We start from the raw sequence: 21,241 nt of genomic DNA, 5'->3' as shown, positions 1-21,241 counted from the left end.
GTTTGTCAGGATAACGATCGAATGAGATTGGAAATAAGGCCAAAGCTTCCTTGCCGAAGTCATAACTGCCAATGCCATCTTTTCGAGGGTCGAATACCGTGTTTCTGCGTCGGTCATGCGTTGGCTGGTATAGAATATCGGACGCTGCTCGCCTCGTTCATCTTTGACGAGCACGCTACTCACTGCTGCGTCGGAGACTGCAACGTAAAGGTATAATGTATCACCTTTGTCTGGCTTAGCCAACACTGGTGGCGTTGTAAGATAGCGTTCGAGTTGTTCGAATGCTTCTTCGCATCGTTCGTTCCAAATGAATTTCTTGTTGTCGCGCAGCAGATCATAAAAGGGAAGGCACTTATCGGTCGATCGTGATATAAATCGATTGAGGGCGGTGATTCTACCGGTCAACTGTTGCACCTCGCGACTGTTTTTGGGACTAGGAAGGTCAAGGATGGCAGTTATTTGCTTTGGGTTCGTCTCGATCCCCCTTTGAGTGACTATGTATCCAAGGAATTCGCCGGACGTTACGCCGAAAGTGCATTTCGTTGGATTGAGCTTCATGCCGTACTTATTCAAGATGAAGAAACAGTCTTTGAGGTGGTCGATATGATCGGCTGCCTTTTGGGATTTCACCAACATGTCGTCAATGTATACTTCCATTGTGGCTCTCAATCGCTCGGCAAACATTTTGTTGACGAGTCATTGGTATGTCGCGCCGGCGTTCTTGAGACCGAAGGGCATTACTTTGTAGCAGTATATCCCGCAGTCGGTGATGAAAGCTGTTTTCTCTCGATCGTCTGGATGCATCATTATTTGGTTGTAACCAGAGAAGGCATCCATAAATGTCAGCAGCTCGTTGCCTGTTGTTGATTCGACAAGTCGATCGATGTGAGGGAGGGGGAAGTTGTCTTTAGGACATGCTTTGTTGAGGTCTGTGAAGTCGAAGCAGACCCTCCATTTGCCATTCTTCTTCTTTACGACGACTGGGTTTGCTAGCCATTCGGGATATTTCACTTCCGTGATGGAGCCTGCGTTTAGCAATCGGTCGACCTCTTCATTGACGGCGTTCGATCGTTCGGGGCCAAGCTTGCGCCTTTTTTGACGAATTGGTTTGAATGTTGGGTCGACATTGAGCTCGTGTGTAGTGACACCTGGGTCGATCCCTTTCATGTCGGAGGTAGACCAAGCGAACGTAGAGACATTATCCCTGAGAAATGAAATGATCTTGTCTTTCGTGTCATCGGGAAGGTGGGCGCCGACTCGGACGGTCTTGGCTTGGTCACTGTCGTTGATGGCTACCTCGAGAATCTCTTCCTTGAAAGGATAGATCTTCTGGATTGGTTTGGCGACTGAGTTAACGTGGGAAGTCGCCTTCTGGTTTTTTACCTCGGCGACGAGGAGATCTCGAGCAGCTGCTTGGTCGCTCCGAAGGGTAATGATCCGTCCTTCGTTACCAGGAAATTTGATACATTGGTGGTAGGTCGAAGGGATACCCTTCATCGCATGGATCCATGGCGTACCTAGGATTGCGTTATATGGAGCTCAAACGTCGATGACGGAGAACTTGACATTCTTGGCGATGCCTTCGGCGTATACTCGCAAGCGTATCGTTCCAAGCATGGTTTCGGTTGACCTGTTAAAACCTGTTAGCGATCCCGCGGATGGTTTCATATCGTCAAGGCTTATCCCCATCTTGACGAGTGTTCTTTTAAAGATGAGATCGACCGAACTGCCAGTGTCCACGAGGACTTTGGTGACCGTGCAGTCACTAATTTCGACGTCAACGAGGACGCCTGCCGCGTCTTCGGCAGAAAAGGTGATCGGAGGGGTAGCCTCTGGGGTGGTGGGCCAGTGCTTAGTTGTGATTGCCTTCCGTCAGAAAGCTTTCACAGATCTGACAGAATCGTTGCCAGGGGGATCCTTCCATGATCACGTTCAAGCGCTGAAACTGCTCTTGATGCTCTTCCTCGGGTCGTGCCGTTCGCTCAGCCCTAAGTGAATTGAGACGTGTACGCATGTCTTGAGTCTTGCATTGATACGGGGCGGTCGGCTCTGGCTCCGCTTTGAAATGGTTGGTCTTGCATCGTTTGAGCTTTTCGCGAAGATCCGGGATCTTCAAGTTGAGCTTAATTCGGAGATCAGCCGTCTCGATACAATCAGATTGATTGTTTGACAACAACTCCCGTTTAAGTTCGTCTTGCCGGTGGAGTGGATCCTTTCTCTTGGCGTCTAGGACGCGTCGAGCGTCTGAAACATTGAGCTTCCTTATGGAACGACTGATCCTAGGCGGTGCGCCATCGATCTCCATAAGCGTGCTGCTACTTCCTATTGTTCGCGCTGAGGTGTTGGTGGGAGTGAGGCTTTCGATCGTCTTCCCTGATTTTTGGTTGAGTGATTGACGTAGATCGTCCTCCGGCTTCACCGTTGTGGATGGTGTTGCTCGGATTGTGAAAATCTTTCGCCGAGCTTTTGGTTTTTCTTCGTCGGAGGTTGACTCCTCGTCATGATGCGATTGGTCGCCATCATCTGCCGGAGGGGAGTCTTCTTCTTTTTTTTCGTTGGACTTTTTCTTCTTGTCCTTGCTCTTGCTCCAACTTTTACTGTTTTTGGTCGTTTTTGGTTTCGGTGGTTCGACCTCGGTGGGATTGTCGCTGGTGGAGGCGAGCCATGCCTCGTAGAGGTATCTGCATTCTTTGGTGTCATGACCTCTCATATCATGGTACTTGCAGAACTTGTTCTGGTCGTATGAGCTCTTAGAGTTGGCGGATGCGGGCTTGCGAGACTGCTGCGTTTTTCCTTCAGTATCATGTTCCCATACGTTCCATCCTGGTTCACGTACCGCAGCAACTACACCAGATTGATCGCCCTCGGAGATGGCATAGACGGGTCCTTTCTTTTTGTAAGGGACGTGCTGTCGTGGCTCTTGGGCGTCTGATGTCTTCGATGCCGTCGGCTTTAGAGCCTGCTGCTTGGCGTTGTAAGCTCGCTTGTCTTCGTCCATCTTGTTAAAGTTTTTTGAATCGTGCAGAGCGTCTTCGATGGTTATAGTTGGGTTAATCCCGAGGTAGTCTCGAAACTTGGAGTTAATCCAAAGCGCGTTGGTCAAGGCTTCGACGGTGGTGTGATCCGGGGTAGGTACCTTTGATAGTACTAGCTTGAATTTTTCCATAAATTCCTGGAGACTTTCGTTTTGCGACTGGGATAGCTTCCATAGGTCGGCCATGGATGTTCCTTGACGAGACCACATGATATAGTTTTTGAGGAAAGAGGCGGACCGGTCGTCGAAGCTATCGTTCGAACCCTCTTTTAAACGTGAAAACCAACTTAGGGCCAGTCCGGAGAGGCTCTCGACGAAGAGTTGGCAGAGGCCTGTGTCTCTCTCTTCGTCGGAGAAGTGATTTCGACCCATAGCTATGTTGAAAGCGGTCATGTGATCGGTCGGATCTGAATCTCCCTTGTATGGGGGGATACAGAGTTTCTCCGTCTTCTTGATCTTGACTTTCGTTATCCGCTGGGTGAAAGGGTTTCGCCGGGTGGTGGCGAGAATGCGTTCGATCTCTGGTGTGGATGCCTTGACATGTTGTATCTTAGAGTGGATGTCCCGAAGTGAGAGTTGCAGATCTGCGATCTGGCGGCTAGTCAGAGAGTCTGAGCCGTCAGTCGTTTGGGCAGTCTCGCCGTTCGTAGGGTTTGCTTCGTCTGTTGGTTGTTCGACTCTAAGGTTAGGGTTTGCGGTAGCGAACAACCTTCTTCTTGCCGTTTCCGCTCTGTCATTTTCGCCATCTAGAGTTCCGAGAGCGGCGGCGAGTGCGGCCAGACGGTCGCTCGTAGCTTTGTTGGTTTCTTCTTGTTGAACGAAACGTGCCATAATGGCCTGCAGGATCTCGGGAACAGACGGGTTCGGAGCGACCAAAGCGTCGGGGGCCGGCGTAACAGAGGCCGACGGTCTGTTACCGTCAGCGGGTGTATCATCGGGACTCATACTGAATTCGTAAACGTAACTCTGTAAGGCCCTACGGTGGGCGCCAAATGTTGAATACGAGTTTGGTAGATCAAATGTTGAATACGAGTGGGTCTTACAAAGACGTTTTATTCACAATATGAGATAAACGAACGAGATTACAAAGAGATTAGAGAAAGAAGGAAAAGGTCGAAGCTTTGTTGAAAGACTCCGACAGAAACACTAAGCAGAGCGATCGGTCGTAAACCCTAGATCTTGTCGTCAGTGTCTTAGTGTCTGTTTGCGGATCCTTTTCCCTGTTCTTTATGTTCTCCTTTTATAGATTCGGTTGGTCTTCTCTTCATTCGCCCTAAAGTTAGTTCGCCCTAGAAGTCTGGCCCAAGTCTAAGCGAAGTGGGCTTTCGAATAAAGCGAAGGCTCGTCGGGCTGACGTCGAATAAACGACTTAATCGATTAATGGGTCGAACCGATCGATCGAATGTTCTGGCCGATTGATCCGTCAGCTAAACCGGTCTTGACCGGATTGTCGACATTAACAGGCCAAATACCACTGTTTGATGGGCCTTGCGGGGAATGTTAAGTTCCTCTCCAACAGGGAGCGCAACGTGCTCTCCATGGTAGATGGTTTGCTGGAAAGATAGATTACAGCGACGACTTACATGGTACATGACTTGTAACACTTACAAGCTGTTGCTGTTCGATTTTAATTTTTCTACTAACGAATCTTCTTCCTCTTTTGTGATGTCAGACCAAGGAGAGCTACGAAAGCCAAGTTCCCTGAGAGCAAGTAGTGAGAGATTCATGAGAATCTAAGCCGAGAGAGAGAGAGTTCCAGGATCGTTTTTAAAAGCATCAATGAAGATATGCTTATGCTCTCACCCGCTTCTTGTATTATTAAATGTTCGAAATTGTGTGTTTGGTCACTTTCATTGGTTGATACCTTTCTTTAGGTTCAATTTAATATTTTAGAATGCCATTAAGAATGTTTCGACTCATTATATTCGGTTCGAAATCAAAAGAAAGTTGACTATTTTGCTTTGTATATTTTGATATAGTTTTTTGTTGGAATTAGTCTTTCACTCTGCCATATAATTATTGAACTTAATTTAATATATTCACAAGTTGTCACCTAGTCATAATCATTCTTTTTAAGTAGTTAATAATAATAGATGTATGTATGTATAAGCTGATTAGAAACATTTGAATTCCGGTTATAATTTCTTTTGATTTTTTTCAAAGTAGGTGATAAGCGGAGTGAGTTCTTATAATAATGTTTATTTATGAAATGATTTTAACATTTTGCAACACTACAATCTTTATCGATTATAAATGTTTGTCTAGTATATATTAACCAGTTCGGTCTAAAAATCATCTAATTAGAACAACAAAACAAATTACTTATATCACCAGTTTGGGTAATATCTGAATCCGAACGGGTAATATCCGAATCCGAATAGATATCCGAAGATAACTTAAGTATACTTAACTCTATATTTCTAGTTTATTTCTCTCATTTTATTCAAAATATTTATATTAATGATTTGTATTGCTCAAAATTAGATAATATACATATAATTATAGACAAAATCATTTGCTACTCACTTAAAATACACATCAAGTTCATGTTTCTTGCATTAACAAAAGTTGCATCTAAAATTTAAAAACAACAACTAAATTAGTGTCTTTATATTTTTAAAGTTTTATCTCCAAACCTATTAATAGTTTAATCTTTTAAAAATTAAAAAAAACAGTTAAGTTAAAATATATTTTAAATACAAAAAACTTAAACAATGAATAATTTATTTATTTTTTCTTCCGGCCCAAAATATCCGAACCCGAACATAAAATACCCAAACCCAAATCGAAGTGTAGAAATACCCGAACGGGTTCTATACCTTTATACTGAAATATCTGATACAAACCCGAACGTGTATATGAACGCTCACCCCTATGATATATGATCATTTGTATCTTTCTTGAACAAAAAAAAGTTAAATCATTGATCACAAAATTTTTAATGTTGAAATTTTACCATTTTTAGCAATTTATAGTCGTTTTTTAAAATTCAAAATATAAAATATAAGAAAAAAGTCTAATTGTTTTTATTATATGGTTAATGTGATTGTTTAATTTCTTTTAATAGTATAAAATTAAACAAAAAAAGAGAGAGGTTAGAAATTTTTTTTTATCAAATATGTTTTATTCATAATCATTAATTGTCATATATAAGATAATTCTGTAACTTTTATTTCAGGAAAGAAAAAATATTCTTTTGTACACTTTTGTATATGTTCGTATTGACCAACTTATTTTTCATACAATTCTAAAAATCATTCTCGTGATGACAGATGGATACGAAAACATGTTGTAATGCTCCAGGATTAATATAGAGGGGATGTTTTGGTTTATGATAATAATATCTTAAAATAACGGATTACATTGTAGTAATTTTGAAAAGACATACATTGGATTTTTGGTTTAACACATGATTTCAGTAGAAATGTTAGGTTTTAGATGTATTCTTCCCGGTTGGGTAAGCAATTCGAATTTAATATCGGTTTGGTTTGGATAGGAAGCCTGAACCGGGCGACAGGGTAAGCAAAAATCCAAGGGCCCAGATTGAATAGCTTGGATCATCGGTAATGCGGGTGGAATGTCAGAAAAAAGGAAATACAATTAGACGTGAAGATACATAGTGACGAATATATCCTTCCTTGACGCCGCTCCGAGCTAGAGAGAAAGAATCCATCCCCAGAGGAAGATCATCCTTCCTTCTTGTTCCCTTTGAGAAAAAACCGTTATTGCACATAAGATCGAACGAGAATAGAATTGAAATCTCCTCCTCTTTGATTTCCTCCTAGAAGATTCCGAACTTGGTACTTGCTTCTCTATCGATTCGTCGATTAAACGATATCTGTTTGAATCTATTGAAATTTCATCGGCGAGCTAAATGTGATTATTTTCCTCGTAAATTTTGATTAGCTATTGTAGTTTATGAATCATCGAAATGTTCTGTTGAAGGTGGAATGATTTTGTTATGAATCGTCGGAATGTTCTATGGACGTGCTTTAGCTATTTAGCTTCGTTCAAAAAGATTTTGTTTGAATCAGTTTAGAAGCAAAACATTTTGTTTTCGTTTTTGACTTTTTTTTGCTATTACTTTGGATTGTTAAAGACTCATCATATACTTTTGCTTGGCACTTTTTTTTTAGATGGAGCATGAACAAGATGACCCTGGGGTTGATTTGCCACTTGATGATTCATTGGAAAGTGAGCCTCTATGTGATGATCCAACTGTGGATAACAACAGCAATCGTATAGTTAAGGCTGATGATCCAGGAAGCAACGAGCATCCTAACATTTATAGACACGATATTGTCAGAAACAACAAGACAGGTAGTATTGGGGTTGTGAGCGAAGTTGCTGGTGATTCTGACTCTGAAAGTGATATTAGCGATGAGCAAAATGATGGTAGTGATGATGATGATGAGGACGATGATGATGATGATGATGCGGCTGAAGAGGAAGGGAAAAAGGCCAACGAGGACAATGTTGGGCGTGGAGAGAAAAAAGCCGGTGGGAACTACAAATGTGGTACTCTTGAGGGTGATCAGATTCGCGTTCTTTGGATGGACGACACCGAGCCAGTTCAGGATGTCAACAATGTAACAGTTGTAGACCGTGGTTTCTTACACGGAGACTATGTTGCTTCATCTTCTGACCCAACTGGGCAGGTGGGAGTAGTAGTGGATGTAGACATGTCGGTAGATTTATTGGCTCTGGATGGTTCTACCCACAAGGACATCTCGACAAAAGAATTGAAACGCGTCAGGGATTTTTGTGTTGGTGATTATGTGGTTCACGGCCCATGGCTAGGTAGGATCGATGATGTGTTGGACAATGTGACTGTGTTGTTCGATGATGGATCCATGTGTAGAGTCCTACGTGCTGAACCCCTCCAACTCAAACCTGTTTCCCAGAGTAACCTTGAAGAAGACGCAAACTTTCCGTATTACCCAGGCCAGCGTGTCAAAGCCACCTCCTCGTCTGTTTTCAAGAGTTCCCGTTGGTTGTCTGGATTGTGGAAGCCCAATCGCTTAGAAGGTACTGTGACCAAAGTCACGGCTGGATCTATTTTTGTCTACTGGATTGCTTCAGCTGGCTTTGGGCCAGATTCTGCTGTCTCCCCACCTGAGGAGCAGAGTCCAAGTAACTTGACGTTGTTGTCATCTTTCACTCATGCTAACTGGCAAGTTGGTGACTGGGGCCTTCTTCCATCGGTGAATCAGTCTGCTACAATTCCCTTGCACAAGCATGTTTCTAAACTACGACTTTATGATTCTCAAGCAAGAAAGGCAGACCGGGAACAGAATAAATCCGATTTAGAAGATGAAGTAAGCGTAAAAAGTGAGCCTGTTGGCATTACTGCTGAAGCTTTGCCAAAAGAAACTACTGTGTCTTCTACTTCTAAGGAGCCTGCGCATGAACCTTGGCCTCTCCATCGTAAGAAGATACGCAAACTCGTTATCAGAAAGGACAAAAGGGTTAAGAAAAAAGAGGAAAGCTTTGAACGAGCTCTATTGATAGTTAACAGCAGAACGCTTGTTGATGTAGCCTGGCAGGATGGTACAGTTGAATATAGACGGGAAGCAACAACATTGATTCCGATTGAGACCCCTGGCGATCAAGAATTTGTCCCTGAGCAGTATGTGGTGGAGAAGGCTTCGGATGAAGATGATAACACAACTGAACCTAAGCGTGTTGGGGTTGTTAAAAGTGTCAATGCAAAAGAACGTACTGCTTCTGTTAGATGGTTGAAGCCACGTCTAACGGCAGAAGAACCCCGTGAGTTTGACAAGGAAGAAATTGCAAGTGTTTATGAGCTAGAGGTTCATCCCGATTATGACTACTGTTATGGGGATATTGTTGTTCGATTATCGCCTGTTACCATGGCCTTACCAGCATCTTCTGAGGCAACAGAGCAAGACAATGGGCACCAAGATGCAGAATATCATCAAGAAGCTATAGTCCGTGATAAGGAACAAAATGATGTTGATATGAACCTTTCAGAGCTCTCATGGGTTGGAAATATTACTGGCCTTAAGGATGGTGATATTGAAGTAACATGGGCTGATGGAATGGTCTCAACGGTACGTCCACCTCAACTAATCTATTCACTTACAAACCCCTTGCTGGTCTGGCTTTTCCTCATTATACGATTCGGAACATGTGCAAATGTTTGAGTGCTTTACTACACTTGATGTTCTAGTTTAGAACTCTTTGTTCTTGTTTTTGCCTAGAAAAACGTTGATGCATAAGTTAGAGAGTTTATTACCTATCGGAAGGAATGATTTGGAGACTAGTATATAATATATGCAAATTAGCTCTTTTTTACGACTTACGAGCGAGAATAAACTCTTCTATTTTTTATGGCACTTTTCCTGCAAACAAGGCTAAGTATTTATTAATTTTACTTTTCATTTTCTTTTGGTTTCTCCTAGGTTGGCCCTCAAGCAATTTATGTAGTTGGTCGGGACGATGATGAATCAATTGCTGCAGAAAGTGAAGCAAGTGATGCTGCTAGTTGGGAAACTGTAGACGATGACGACAAGGGAGGTGCTCCTGAAGAGGTTTGTTTTGTTAAGAAAACGTTACTGGTTCTTTTTGCCTAACCCAGAACATTATGTTGCACAGTCATTTTCTACGAATTAATGAGAATCGTTGATTTACAGGATCTTGGAAGGGGTAGTTTTCTTGAGGAAAACTCCGATGCAGAAAACAATGGTGAGAATGATTCTGGGAGGAATGGTGCCCTGGCTCTCCCACTAGCTGCAGTTGAATTCGTGACTCGAATGGCTAGTGGAATCTTTTCACGTGGACAGAAAACTGAAGATTCTTCCAGTTCTAGTCTCACAGATGACAATGGATATAAGCAGGCTGAAGTGACGAACTCTTCCCAGGAGAGGGGTTCTTTCCTTGATGATCATAGTCCTACAAATTTCAGTGCCACTGATAACTATGATTCAGAGGGCACAGTTTTAGAAAATGAAGCAGTGGAAAGATCAGAGGGTGAAAAATCTGAAGAGCCAATACCTTCTGAAAGTGATAGTTGCAGTTTCAAACGCTTTGATATATCACAAGATCCTCTGGACCACCATTATCTTGGCTCAGATGAGCAGGTAGGTCAAGTACTTTACACTTCAGATGATTCCCGTAGAAAACGGTTTCTTCACGTTACAGTTGATATTTGAGACTTGAGTTTGAATATTAAAGTGTCGTATCAAACTTGCAGAAAACAAAGGAAAGACGGTGGTTCAAAAAGGTTGATCAAGACTGGAAAATACTTCAGAACAATCTTCCAGGTAAGATTGTGTAGATTTGCAGTTAAATCATTCGCCAGTGTTTCATGATTGGTAACTTCTTATCGGAAAGAATTCATTTACCTTTGACAGATGGAATCTTTGTTCGAGTTTACGAAGATAGAATGGATCTCTTAAGAGCGGTTATAGCTGGGGCTTATGGAACACCATACCAAGATGGTCTCTTCTTTTTTGATTTTCACCTTCCATCCGACTACCCTAGTGTGCCACCGGTAAGAGTTTCTAGTTTCTATTATTGTTGTTAGGCACAACCTAAGTGAATCCATTTTAAAATTATGTTCTGTCTGCCTTTTCGTTCTGCAGTCGGCACATTACCATTCTGGTGGTTGGAGGTTGAACCCCAATCTGTATGAGGAAGGCAAGGTCTGTCTTAGCCTTCTTAATACGTGGACAGGCAGAGGAAATGAAGTCTGGGATCCCAAATCATCTAGCATCCTTCAAGTCCTTGTTTCACTCCAGGGATTAGTGTTGAATTCAAAGCCTTATTTCAACGAAGCCGGCTATGATAAGCAGATAGGAACTGCAGAAGGAGAGAAAAACTCACTGGGGTATAACGAGAATGCCTTTCTGCTAAATTGTAAAACCATGATGTATCTTATGCGGAGACCACCAAAGGTAAGGGAGAAGAACTCTGCTTCTCTTTCTTTTACTCCATTACATTGATTTTTTTTGTATTTTTCCCTAACCTTCCTTTGCTTAACTTGTGTTGAAATCTGTAGGATTTTGAAGAACTCATCAAAGATCATTTCAGAAAACGCGGTTATTACATCTTGAAGGCATGTGACGCCTACATGAAAGGATATCTAATAGGTTCTCTCAGCAAAGATGCCTCGGTTATTGATGTAAGCTGCAGTGCTAATTCAAATTCGGTTGGTTTTAAGCTTATGTTGGCTAAGATTGCGCCAAAGCTATTCACAGCGCTGAGTGAGGTAGGCGCTTACTGCAATGAATTCAAGCATCTTCAGCAGCAGCAATAACACAAGCCTCAAAGGATATACACCAATTATATTGCCAATTAACCAAGTGAAGGTTTGTGGCTTCTTTATTATTACAAGTTTTGAACTCAGATATGTCTGAAATGTGCGTGTCAGTCTTTTTTTGAGTTATGCAAGAATTGCATGTTCCTGAGTTGTAACCCCATCTGCTCCAGCAATATTGACAAAGGTTTTTTTGGCTGTTTTGGAGTTTGCTTAAAAGTTTTAGGGGTGTACACTACAACACTTGTTTTGTCATATGGATAATTAACTTCAGACAGATTATTTCAAGTGAAGTTGTTTTGCTTTTATAGTATATGGTCCATGTGAATCTACCGCAGTCCTTTGGTTTATAGTATTGGATACAGGAATTTCTCTCGAACTGTCATTCCTTTTTTTATTATCTGATGAAATGGAAAAAGACCTTTGAAGTGTATTTGCGCAGATTTTAATGTTTCTTTCTCATGTAAAGAAACACATCTTGGTAGCTCAGGGAACATGTTCCTTATTGGTTTTGGTAATGGTTGATGTGTTGGTGGTGATGGTGGTGATGGTGAGCGCTCTGGTTCATCTGATGATCATGTAGTTGATGACCGCCGTGATGGTGGTGATCATCATAGTGTTGATAGTCAACTTCGTTCTTTTCGTTTTGCATGGAGCCAGTTGCCATCTGATCATCATGCCATCCTCTAGATGTGTTCCTGGTTATTTCCAGCAACGAGTTCCTCACATGTTCAGCTGGCACCATCTCGCTGTCGTTTTTCTGTAAAATGAAGGAAAAAAAGAACCATATAGATTTGGTCATTGTTTCTTCATTAAGCAGGTTCTTCAGATCATACCTCGACTTTAAAGACATTGGAGACAAGGCTGAGGAAACGAGTCGTGTTAGCATTTGTGACCTCAAGTCCCAGAGAATCAAGTGCCTCCATTAGCCTTGTTAAGCCTCCTGGTTTGTATTCACAAATCACTTTTACGAAAAACTCTCTTCCATCCAAGTGTGCCACGTCCACTTGCGGCTGAAACCCCTCACCCAAAACATAAAACCAAAATCATGAGCATGCGGTGTTGAGAGTTCAATATATATAGAAAGGTGAGAGTATATGTTCTAATTAACCTCCATTTCTTGTCCTTTATCATTGCAGTTCTCAAGATCAACATCTTGTTTCATGTCAGGAAGATTCGAGTTACACGAAAGCCCCTGGTGAAACCCAGTGAGCACTGTCCCGTTCAGGCTCATCCCTCCTTGCTGCCTATTAGATCCATCCTCAGTCTCTGAATTATCTTCAAGCTCATCTTGAAGCTCCTTTGCCTCATTCTGCAACTCCTTAACGTAGTTGATAGCGTCACCAAGAATCGATGCCCTATCCAACTTCCATGCCACAAAAAAATTAGCTTCAGCCAAGAGAATAAACAAGAAACAAACCTTATCGTTATTCTATGTACCTTAGTTATCCTGGGAACAAGCGACCTGAGAGCGTACAGCCTATCGTTTAGCTTCTTCCTCCTCCGTCTCTCAGCATGCAGGTTCTTAGCTTGAGTATGTTTTCCTGTCTTTTTCTTACTCTTTGGATCATCTTCATCATCAATCTGGTCGCTACAATCTGAACCAGTTGCGTTCTCATTCATTTCCTTATCGTTACCGACTTGCTGTTCGTTCACAAGCAAGCTAGCCTCGCCCATCACCGACATCCCCTCTTCTGCCACCGTGTTAAAAGGGTTCATGTTGTTACCATTCTCCGGGAGATCATACCCCAAGGTTTGATGATGGTGATCATAATCACTCTTCATCTTCAAGTGTTGTTGTGACTCGTAATCATTCATCTGAGGCAAGAAGTTGAGCCGGATTTGATCGGCTGAGATATCGTATGGCGATGGGAGATTCATCATCTCTTCATCCTTTGATAAACCCTTTTGATGGATGTCACCAGGTAACAACATCCCATACGGCTTGGACTCGACCTTATCTCCTGCCATCATGTTGATCGTTACGGTTTCATCCATCAACATGTTGCAATGCCCCATTACAAAGTCCACCACGTTCTGATCTTCAGCGACCTATACGTTATACACATCATCACAAACCAGGGCATTTTTTTGAACTTAAGAAACAACACTTGACACAACCAAGAGATGTTTATTACACATACATGTCTGGTTGCAAAGAGCTCCACTAATCCTCCCGGTATAGGAACCAAAACCCTAGTACATATTGTTTCCTGGATTTTAAAAATACTGATCTTTTTTAAAGAGTTCTTGTTCTTGTAGATCAATCATGTACTGGTTATGCTTCAAACTAGAAAATTGGATAATACCTGCATAAAACCTGGTCCTGAGCTCTCAGTTAACCAACCGGTCTGGTTAGTCAGAAGAGTCTCCGCATATATCCTATAACACAAGTCCATTTTCCCATCTCTAGATATATCATATGAAACAATGTAGTCTTGTGTCGCATATATATGTTCATACCCGGAATCAAGAGTGATGGAAGAAGGAAGATGGGCAAGAAATTCACAAGATTTGGTTCGAGGATGATGGAACATAACATCTCTACAACCTCCGAAGCTAAACTCTTCTGTTCCAGCTTCCTCTATGAGTTGTGTCCCACCACAACAACATCCCATCCACTTCACAAACCTGTCTCCTCCCAAACCAAAAAGGAAACAATGTGACGAAAGAGATTTTTTAAAACTTTATTGCACTGAAGAACTAAATTAACCTTTGGTCCTCATTTAGGCTCCAAAGAACGCAATAGTCCCAAGCTCTTGCACCCACAAGAGGCCTTAATTTCTCCAACAGGTTTTGCATATTACTCTCCATTTCTCAAAATGACTACTACACAAAATAAGAAAAAATATTTTTTTTAATATATCACACCTATATATAAAGTCCCAAAACGGCAAAGATCCCTTCAAACTTCAAACAGTATTGTGCCAATATTTTTAATGGTTTTGTTTGTTTACAAAGGAGAAATTTGAGATGGCAAAAATAATAGAAAATAAAAAAATGCATCTTTCACATGATTTTAAACTAAAGATAGAGCTACAGTATCATGAAAATATAAGCCAACAAGAAACTACACAAGATTCTTTTTTTTTTTTTTTGAGAACAATTACACAAGATTCTTGAAAGAAAGATTCCTCAAAAATCTTGTGTCTGTTGAAACTTGACAAAGCAACAGCTCGGAAAAGAAGACAAGAGATTGCAAGAAGGAAGAAGAGAAATAGAAGCTAGCTACATTCATACAAGGTTTTGCTTTTCGTGTAAAATAACGTCACCAATAACTTTTTATATATGTGTGAAATATCTGTGTGTAATTTTCTTTCTTTCTCTGTTAGGAGAGATTAATTGTGGCTTTGGTAGGTAAAGTGCAAGACATGCATGACGATCAAGTATACATGTATATACGAATATGAGATATAAAATAAATACATCAAAAATAGAATTGGAATGATGAAAAGCGAAGATTGCATGACAGAAGGTAACGTGCAAAACCCTAACTACCTTTGTTGAGAGGTTCTCTTCGTACCGTTTTGGTTATGCATTCTTCTTCTGGCGTCTCAACAACTATTTTTGCTTTTCTTCTTTGTTATTTTATTTATTTATTCGATTTAGTTTCTTTTTCTTTTGAGAGAAGTTTCGATTTATTAAAAAGGTATCTAACAAAGCCAACATAGTTTAAGTTGTCATTGAATTTTTTTTAGTTTCAACGTAAATATATATGTTCTCATGTCTTGAAAGATAACATTCACATAATTAGCATGTAGACTTATACTAGTTGACAACAAAGTGAATAGCGTACATATTTTATTATATATGTAATGTTTAGTTTTAGTGGGAAAATATGGCTTAATTCGTCTCCTTTTCAATATACATAGACCCAATTGTCCACCTTTTATGAAGCTGAAATCCGATTACGTAACAACCTACTCCCATAGTCCGACGTAAGTTTCCGCACCTTGATAAGTATTCGAATGGGAAAATCGGATCTAGCGTTGCGGATCTAACGGATCGAGTGGAACAAGAACGCATCAAGCGGATCTAACGGTACAAGAGTGCATCAAGGGGTTCTAGCGGTCCAAAATATATGTATGAATGGTGAAAGTAGAAATGGGTCGTACGACTTTGAACAAAGATGAGGCCCAACTGGTGTCGACGAGTTCAAACAAAGTGATATCGGAACCCGGAGATCACAGAAGAGGTTGAGATGAATCTGTGGTGAATCGACTATAAGAGTAAGACAAGGCCGAAAGGAGAAGGACACGTGAAAAACTCTAGAGAAAGCTTGCTACACACATCGACCTCGTTCGAGCTTGCGTTGACATTTTTCTTTTATCGATCTCACTTTATTGTATCTGATTTCATTCTTCATTGTATTCAATCTCATTTATTCAATAAAGTCAATTTTCGTCAACCGGAATCTGATTATATATCGTTGTGCTCTAAAAATATTGTTTCCCACGACATTTTTCTTCCCTAGATTTAACATTCAATTACTACAAAATACTTAATGTAGATTTTAGGATCTACAAATAGTATAAAATGTTAGTTATGTATATAAATGAAAATACAAACATAAAATTTCAATATTAAATTGAATTTTTGAATCATTTTAATATCTTACGTATGAATTTCATTCTAAGTAAAATCATACATTTGTAGCTTTAGATAACCAAAATATTTTTAAAAATCAAAATATATATTATTGAAAAGCAAAATAAATAGTGACAACAGGAGAACCACCAAAAACACTCCAGTTGTGCTGAATAATCACTGTAGTTGGTGGTTCTGTATATTTATTCGCACATCTGAACTACAAGCGGTTCATCAACATTAATTAGATAGAACTGTTTATAACTAAATGATAATGGTGAATGGAGAAACAAGAGGCGTGCGTTACACTTAGGCGTTTCTTCCACTTTTGGCCCGCCTCCCATTCAATACCTAAGTCTCCCATCAACAATGAATGAGTTACATAGTTATATTGTCTGTAAAAGATATCGTGTTTAAATGGTTTACCAGTGATCTAAGAGCACTCCTAAAGAGAGATTCTCATCTAAAGTTATATATAAATATTAGTATTTAACTGCGGTTTTTTAAAATTACGGAAAACCTAACCAGAAATAACCTTCATTGGAGGGTGCTCTAATGCTTCTATAGTAAGTTTCGACTTTTGAAGTTAATTAGACAAATTAAAATACATTTTTTCTGTGTAAATTTTATAAAATATCCATGAGTGTACACTAGTAGAGATTTTGGCTATAACAATGGAATGGGTACCAACAAATCATTGCTATTCAGGAATTAGTCACGAAATAGTCATGAAATTGTGACAAAATGAATAACATGATTATTTGTGTCAAAATTGTGGTTAGAAAAGCCACGGAATAGTCATCGGCAAACACTTTGTTACAAATAGACACACTATAGCTACGATTTGTTGGTAACAAAGTAGTCATAGAATAAAACACGAATAAAATCATAGCTAATGGATAAAAATATATTTTTGCCATGATTTAGTCACAAATTGTTTTGTGACTTTTTATATAATAACCACGAGTTAGAAAAGCCACGGAATAGTCATCGACGAAAACGTAGGTACAAATAGATACACTATAGCTACGATTTGTTTGTGACAAAGTAGTCATAGAATAAAACACGACTAAAAGCATATCTAATCGATAAAAAATATTTTTTTTCATGATTTAGTCACAAATTTTTCGTGACTTTTTTTATATAATAACCACAAGTTAGAAAAACCACGGAATAGTCATCAACAAAAACGTAGCTACAAATAGAAACGTGGCTACAAATAAACACATTATAGCTACAATTTGTTTGTGACAAAGTAGTCATAGAATAAAACACGACTAAAATCATAGCTAATCGATAAAATATTTTTTTTTTGTCATGATTTAGTCACAACTGTTTCGTGAGTTTTTATTTAATAGCCACAAGTTTATTACAAATTTTTGTGACAAAGTAATAAAATTCTATTAAGTAATGTATACAAAGTTAAACAAAAAATAAAAAATAAAAATAACCAAGCGCTCGTAGCTTGGTGGTAAAGGAGGTACAGCTGTACTGTCCGCCACCCGGGTTCGAGCCTTGGCAACAACGGATTTAACATCCCTTCCGTTGGGGCGCTGGACCCCTTTCGGGGATAGTTGGGAATGTGGCTGTCCAGATACCAGAGTTATCAAAAAAAAAAAAAAAAAAAAGTTAAACAAAATTATATAAAAGTGAAAATACATAATTTATAGATACAATTTTAATTCTCTTAAATAAAATTTTGTAAATAAAAATAGTTTCACGTTTTTATGTTTTTAAAATTGAAAATATATATTATATATAGCGGAGGAGAGGCATGGGCTTAGGGTGAGACAGTTTCCACCATGAAAATTTCAAACTAGTTTAGTTTTATAATAAATTGAAGATATGCCCATGTTGTTATGTTGTTATGTTGTTCTGTGCCTCCTATACTTTAAATATTTCACAAAATTTTAAGAGACTACAAAATTTCTAATTCATTAGTACAGTGTCATGACTATTTTTTTGGTATTTTACCTAGTGATTTTTATTTCTGCCCCCATACAAATAATTTCTAGATCCCCACAGCCACTGAGGAGAACGTTTACAGGACAAGAGACATCAGTCATGTTCTTTTGATAAACGCAGTATCTAGCGTCAGCGTCACCAAATATTCGCATCAACTACTTTGTGAAAGAAACGCGGACAGAGATGACGAGAAAAAAATGTCGCCGTAACAGCAAAAGGAGTCGCCGCGGTCTCGTTTAATTGACGCTAGAATTTCAAGCGGTCAAATATCATCGGAAATCTGACGCCGCGTCTCGTTTAATTAACACCGGATTCAGTGGTTCTTTGCCATCATGCTTTTAAAGCAACAAAATTACAGGGTTAATTGGAGACGTTGACGCTAGACGCAGCGCCTATCAAAAGAACAGGATCAAGGTGGTGACTGCGAGTGGCGTCCACAGGGTCTTGGACTCTTGTTGATCCATGGATTTGCATGATTTTTTTTTTTGTTTTCTATTAATCACCGGCCATATATATCGACTTTTTATTTTATTTTCATAAATTATTGTCGCTTTTCTTAGTTCAGAAAATAGATTTTTGTACACAAACTAAAAAAATATTTAGTTTTTATATTTTATAAATAAAAACATCATTATATATACACTTAACCACATTTTAACCAATAGAAAACTAGACTGGAGAATATAAAAAATCATATAGCGTATAAATTTGATAAATTTTGTATTAAAATTTTAAAACGACATTTATTTAAAATAAAAATTGTACTTTGTGACGACAACTAATATAAAAGAGGGACAGTACATGTTTTCAGTAACCGGTTATTTTAATAATTATTTTTGTTGAAAAATTTAATGCATGCAGGCACTCTAATTAATGTCGTAATAAGTAGATGGCATTTTAAAAATGTTGAAGTAAGTAGATCTATTTCTGCGTGTGATTTCCATTGAAATAAAAAGGAAAAAATGTATGACTTTTTTTTTTGAAAAAAGGCTTAAAAAAAATGTATGACTATTACGAAATTGTTGTTACTTTGGACAGTTTGTGGGGTCAATAGCGAATCCATGATTATATTTTTATTAGAATCAATATATATATATATATATATTCTGTCCAAAATCAATATTATATATATTTGTGAAAATATTATAAATCAATTAATATAAAAGTAATTATAATATCAGAAAATAGTAAAACAGCATTGTATGCACAAATTTTACAAATCCATAGTATCTAACTTTGATAAAAATGAAAAATTCTGGCTAAAACTATTTTTTCTTTTTATCAAAACACTGATATCATTAGTTATTTGCTGGAAAGATATGGAATACTATATCGAGCAGAACATAAAGATATCTCCATAAACAAAGCCAAAAATGCCAAAAAGGGAATCAAAATCCGAACAAGGACAACTTTATCAAATCAAACCACAGACTGGACCATGACCATGTACGATAGTTTCAATACCCTCTTCATATTCAACACTCTATTTTTCTCTTTTTAACATTTCACATCATTTTCTATCTCTTCCACCTCATTTATTCAACATCTACTTCAATCTACACATTTACAATGATTTGTTTAAAAAAATTCAACGCCATACCCCACAACTCTTAATTCATATTTTTGTTTTTTACAATTAACTTAAAAACTAAAATAACATAATTTTTAATAATATTTTTTTTTTGACAGTAAAACATTTACAGACTCATGTTGACTCTGTAAACCAGATCGGTAACTCTGCATCCATGTGAACGACAAATGACAGTTGTTTCCTAGCACTGCGTACTAAGCTATCCGCCCGAAGGTTCGCCGTCCGAGGTACATGGACGATGTCTGAGTTGAGGAAACTTCCTTTGAGAAGCTTGATGTCTTCCAGATAGCTTTCAAATGCTGGTCATTCTTCTGATTCCGAAACCATCTTCACCAATTGAGAACAATCTGTTGCAAACGTTACCTGAAACTGTTTTAAATTATTCATACATTCCATTGCCCAAATCAATGCCTCTACCTCCGAATGAAAGGGTGAAAGACATGCCCTTACATTCCTTGACCCTAATAGACCATCAAACTCCGGTAAAGTACTATACCAGCCTTGCCCTGAAAATAAGTCCTTATCTTTCCATGAGCCATCTAGAAAGCACCATCGACCTGGTGTCGCTAGGGAAGGACTGATCTGTAGCGAAAGCCCTCTCGTTGGGTCATTTCCCACCTGTGCTTTTACCCAAATTGATGATTCCAATTCAGCTAATTTAAGAGTGTCCCTCGGATCAATATCCAGATTACTAAAAACTTTGTTATTTCGGGCTTTCCAAATATACCATGCAAACTGATGGTCATCCATCTTTGGCTGAACTCTCCAAAAAAGATGATCCATATTAGCAAATAATGAGCTGATACGAAAGATATTAGGAGGTGACGGAATCTTGGATAATGCCCACACTTGACGTGTTGGGGGACATTCAAAAAACACATGGTTTATTGATTCTTCCGGATCTCCGCATCGAGCACAACATATATCTCCTTGTATCCCTCTTGCCTTTAGATTTTTTATTACCGATATACATCCTGAGAGAAGTTGCCATAAGAAATACTTTATTTTCGGGGGGCACCGCAGTTTCCAACAGAAAGCTTTAAGTATATCCACTGTGGGGGCATAAAAATCTGGCGGTTTTTCCCTATCAGGATAGACTCGTTCCACCTGATAACCTAATTGGACCGAATATTTCCCATTGTTAGTAAAATGCCATCCATTCCTATCCTCAATCTGATTCCTACTTAATGGAATACTTTCAATAATTTTTTCATCCTTGGGATCCACTAGAGCCCTGATTGCATGTAAATTCCATGAGCGAGATTCCGAATTAATGAGGGAATCCACTGTGAGGTCCGGATAAATGTTGTGAAATTTTTTGTTTGCTGGTCTCGGGCGAGAGGCTGAGATCTAAGGATCATTCCATACAGAGATAGACGAATATGTTCCCACCCTTTTAATTAGTCTTTTACAAAATAGAGATCTAGCAGAAATAATACTCCTCCAGTCATATGACGGTAAATAAGAGCGAATTTGTTCCAGGGGTGAATGGATCTCAATTTTTAATTAAATTTATTTTGAATTATTATACTTAGTGAATTATTTTAATAATTTTTCATAATATTTATTTTGAATTATTTTTAATAATTTGGTTTACTTATTTTTATACATATTTTTAATAATTTAGTTTACCTATTTTTATACATAAAATTTTTAATAATATTTATTTTGAATTATTTTAATAATTTTTAATAATATTTATTTTAATAATTTTTAATAATATTTATTTTGAATTAATTTTAATTACATAATTTTTAATGGTTTGGTGAAAAACCATAATTTG

General features: G+C 38.7%; 2 protein-coding genes across 5 annotated transcripts; one reads left to right on the top strand and one right to left on the bottom strand.

Annotated features, from left to right (window-relative positions):
• Nucleotides 1-6,623: 6,623 nt before the first annotated feature.
• On the top strand, nucleotides 6,624-11,623 carry LOC106418316 (probable ubiquitin-conjugating enzyme E2 23). Its single transcript, XM_013858994.3, has 8 exons — nucleotides 6,624-6,834; nucleotides 7,171-9,108; nucleotides 9,460-9,588; nucleotides 9,691-10,137; nucleotides 10,251-10,320; nucleotides 10,411-10,550; nucleotides 10,642-10,953; nucleotides 11,058-11,623. The coding sequence occupies exons 2-8, from the start codon at nucleotides 7,171-7,173 to the stop codon at nucleotides 11,313-11,315; spliced, it is 3,294 nt and encodes a 1,097-aa protein (XP_013714448.2). The 5' UTR covers nucleotides 6,624-6,834; the 3' UTR covers nucleotides 11,316-11,623.
• Nucleotides 11,624-11,683: 60 nt separating this feature from the next.
• Nucleotides 11,684-14,685, bottom strand: LOC106418318 (transcription factor ABORTED MICROSPORES). 4 transcript variants are annotated; one of them, XM_022710397.2, is made up of 9 exons: nucleotides 14,556-14,685; nucleotides 14,029-14,144; nucleotides 13,779-13,946; nucleotides 13,625-13,697; nucleotides 13,460-13,528; nucleotides 12,756-13,367; nucleotides 12,427-12,681; nucleotides 12,152-12,328; nucleotides 11,684-12,075 (listed from the first exon to the last, which is right to left on the bottom strand). In XM_022710397.2, the coding sequence occupies exons 2-9, from the start codon at nucleotides 14,127-14,129 to the stop codon at nucleotides 11,818-11,820; spliced, it is 1,713 nt and encodes a 570-aa protein (XP_022566118.2). In that variant the 5' UTR covers nucleotides 14,130-14,144; nucleotides 14,556-14,685; the 3' UTR covers nucleotides 11,684-11,817. The 4 variants fall into 4 exon arrangements, with proteins under 4 accessions (XP_022566118.2, XP_022566119.2, XP_022566117.2 ...); XM_022710398.2 differs by having other exon boundaries at nucleotides 14,548-14,668; XM_022710396.2 differs by lacking the exon at nucleotides 14,556-14,685 and adding an exon at nucleotides 14,426-14,549.
• Between the last annotated feature and the right edge of the window lie 6,556 nt (nucleotides 14,686-21,241).

Source organism: Brassica napus, chromosome C3, assembly GCF_020379485.1.
Source record: "Brassica napus cultivar Da-Ae chromosome C3, Da-Ae, whole genome shotgun sequence".
NCBI classification, from domain to species: domain Eukaryota; kingdom Viridiplantae; phylum Streptophyta; class Magnoliopsida; order Brassicales; family Brassicaceae; genus Brassica; species Brassica napus.
This window is presented reverse-complemented; position numbering and strand designations above follow the sequence as displayed.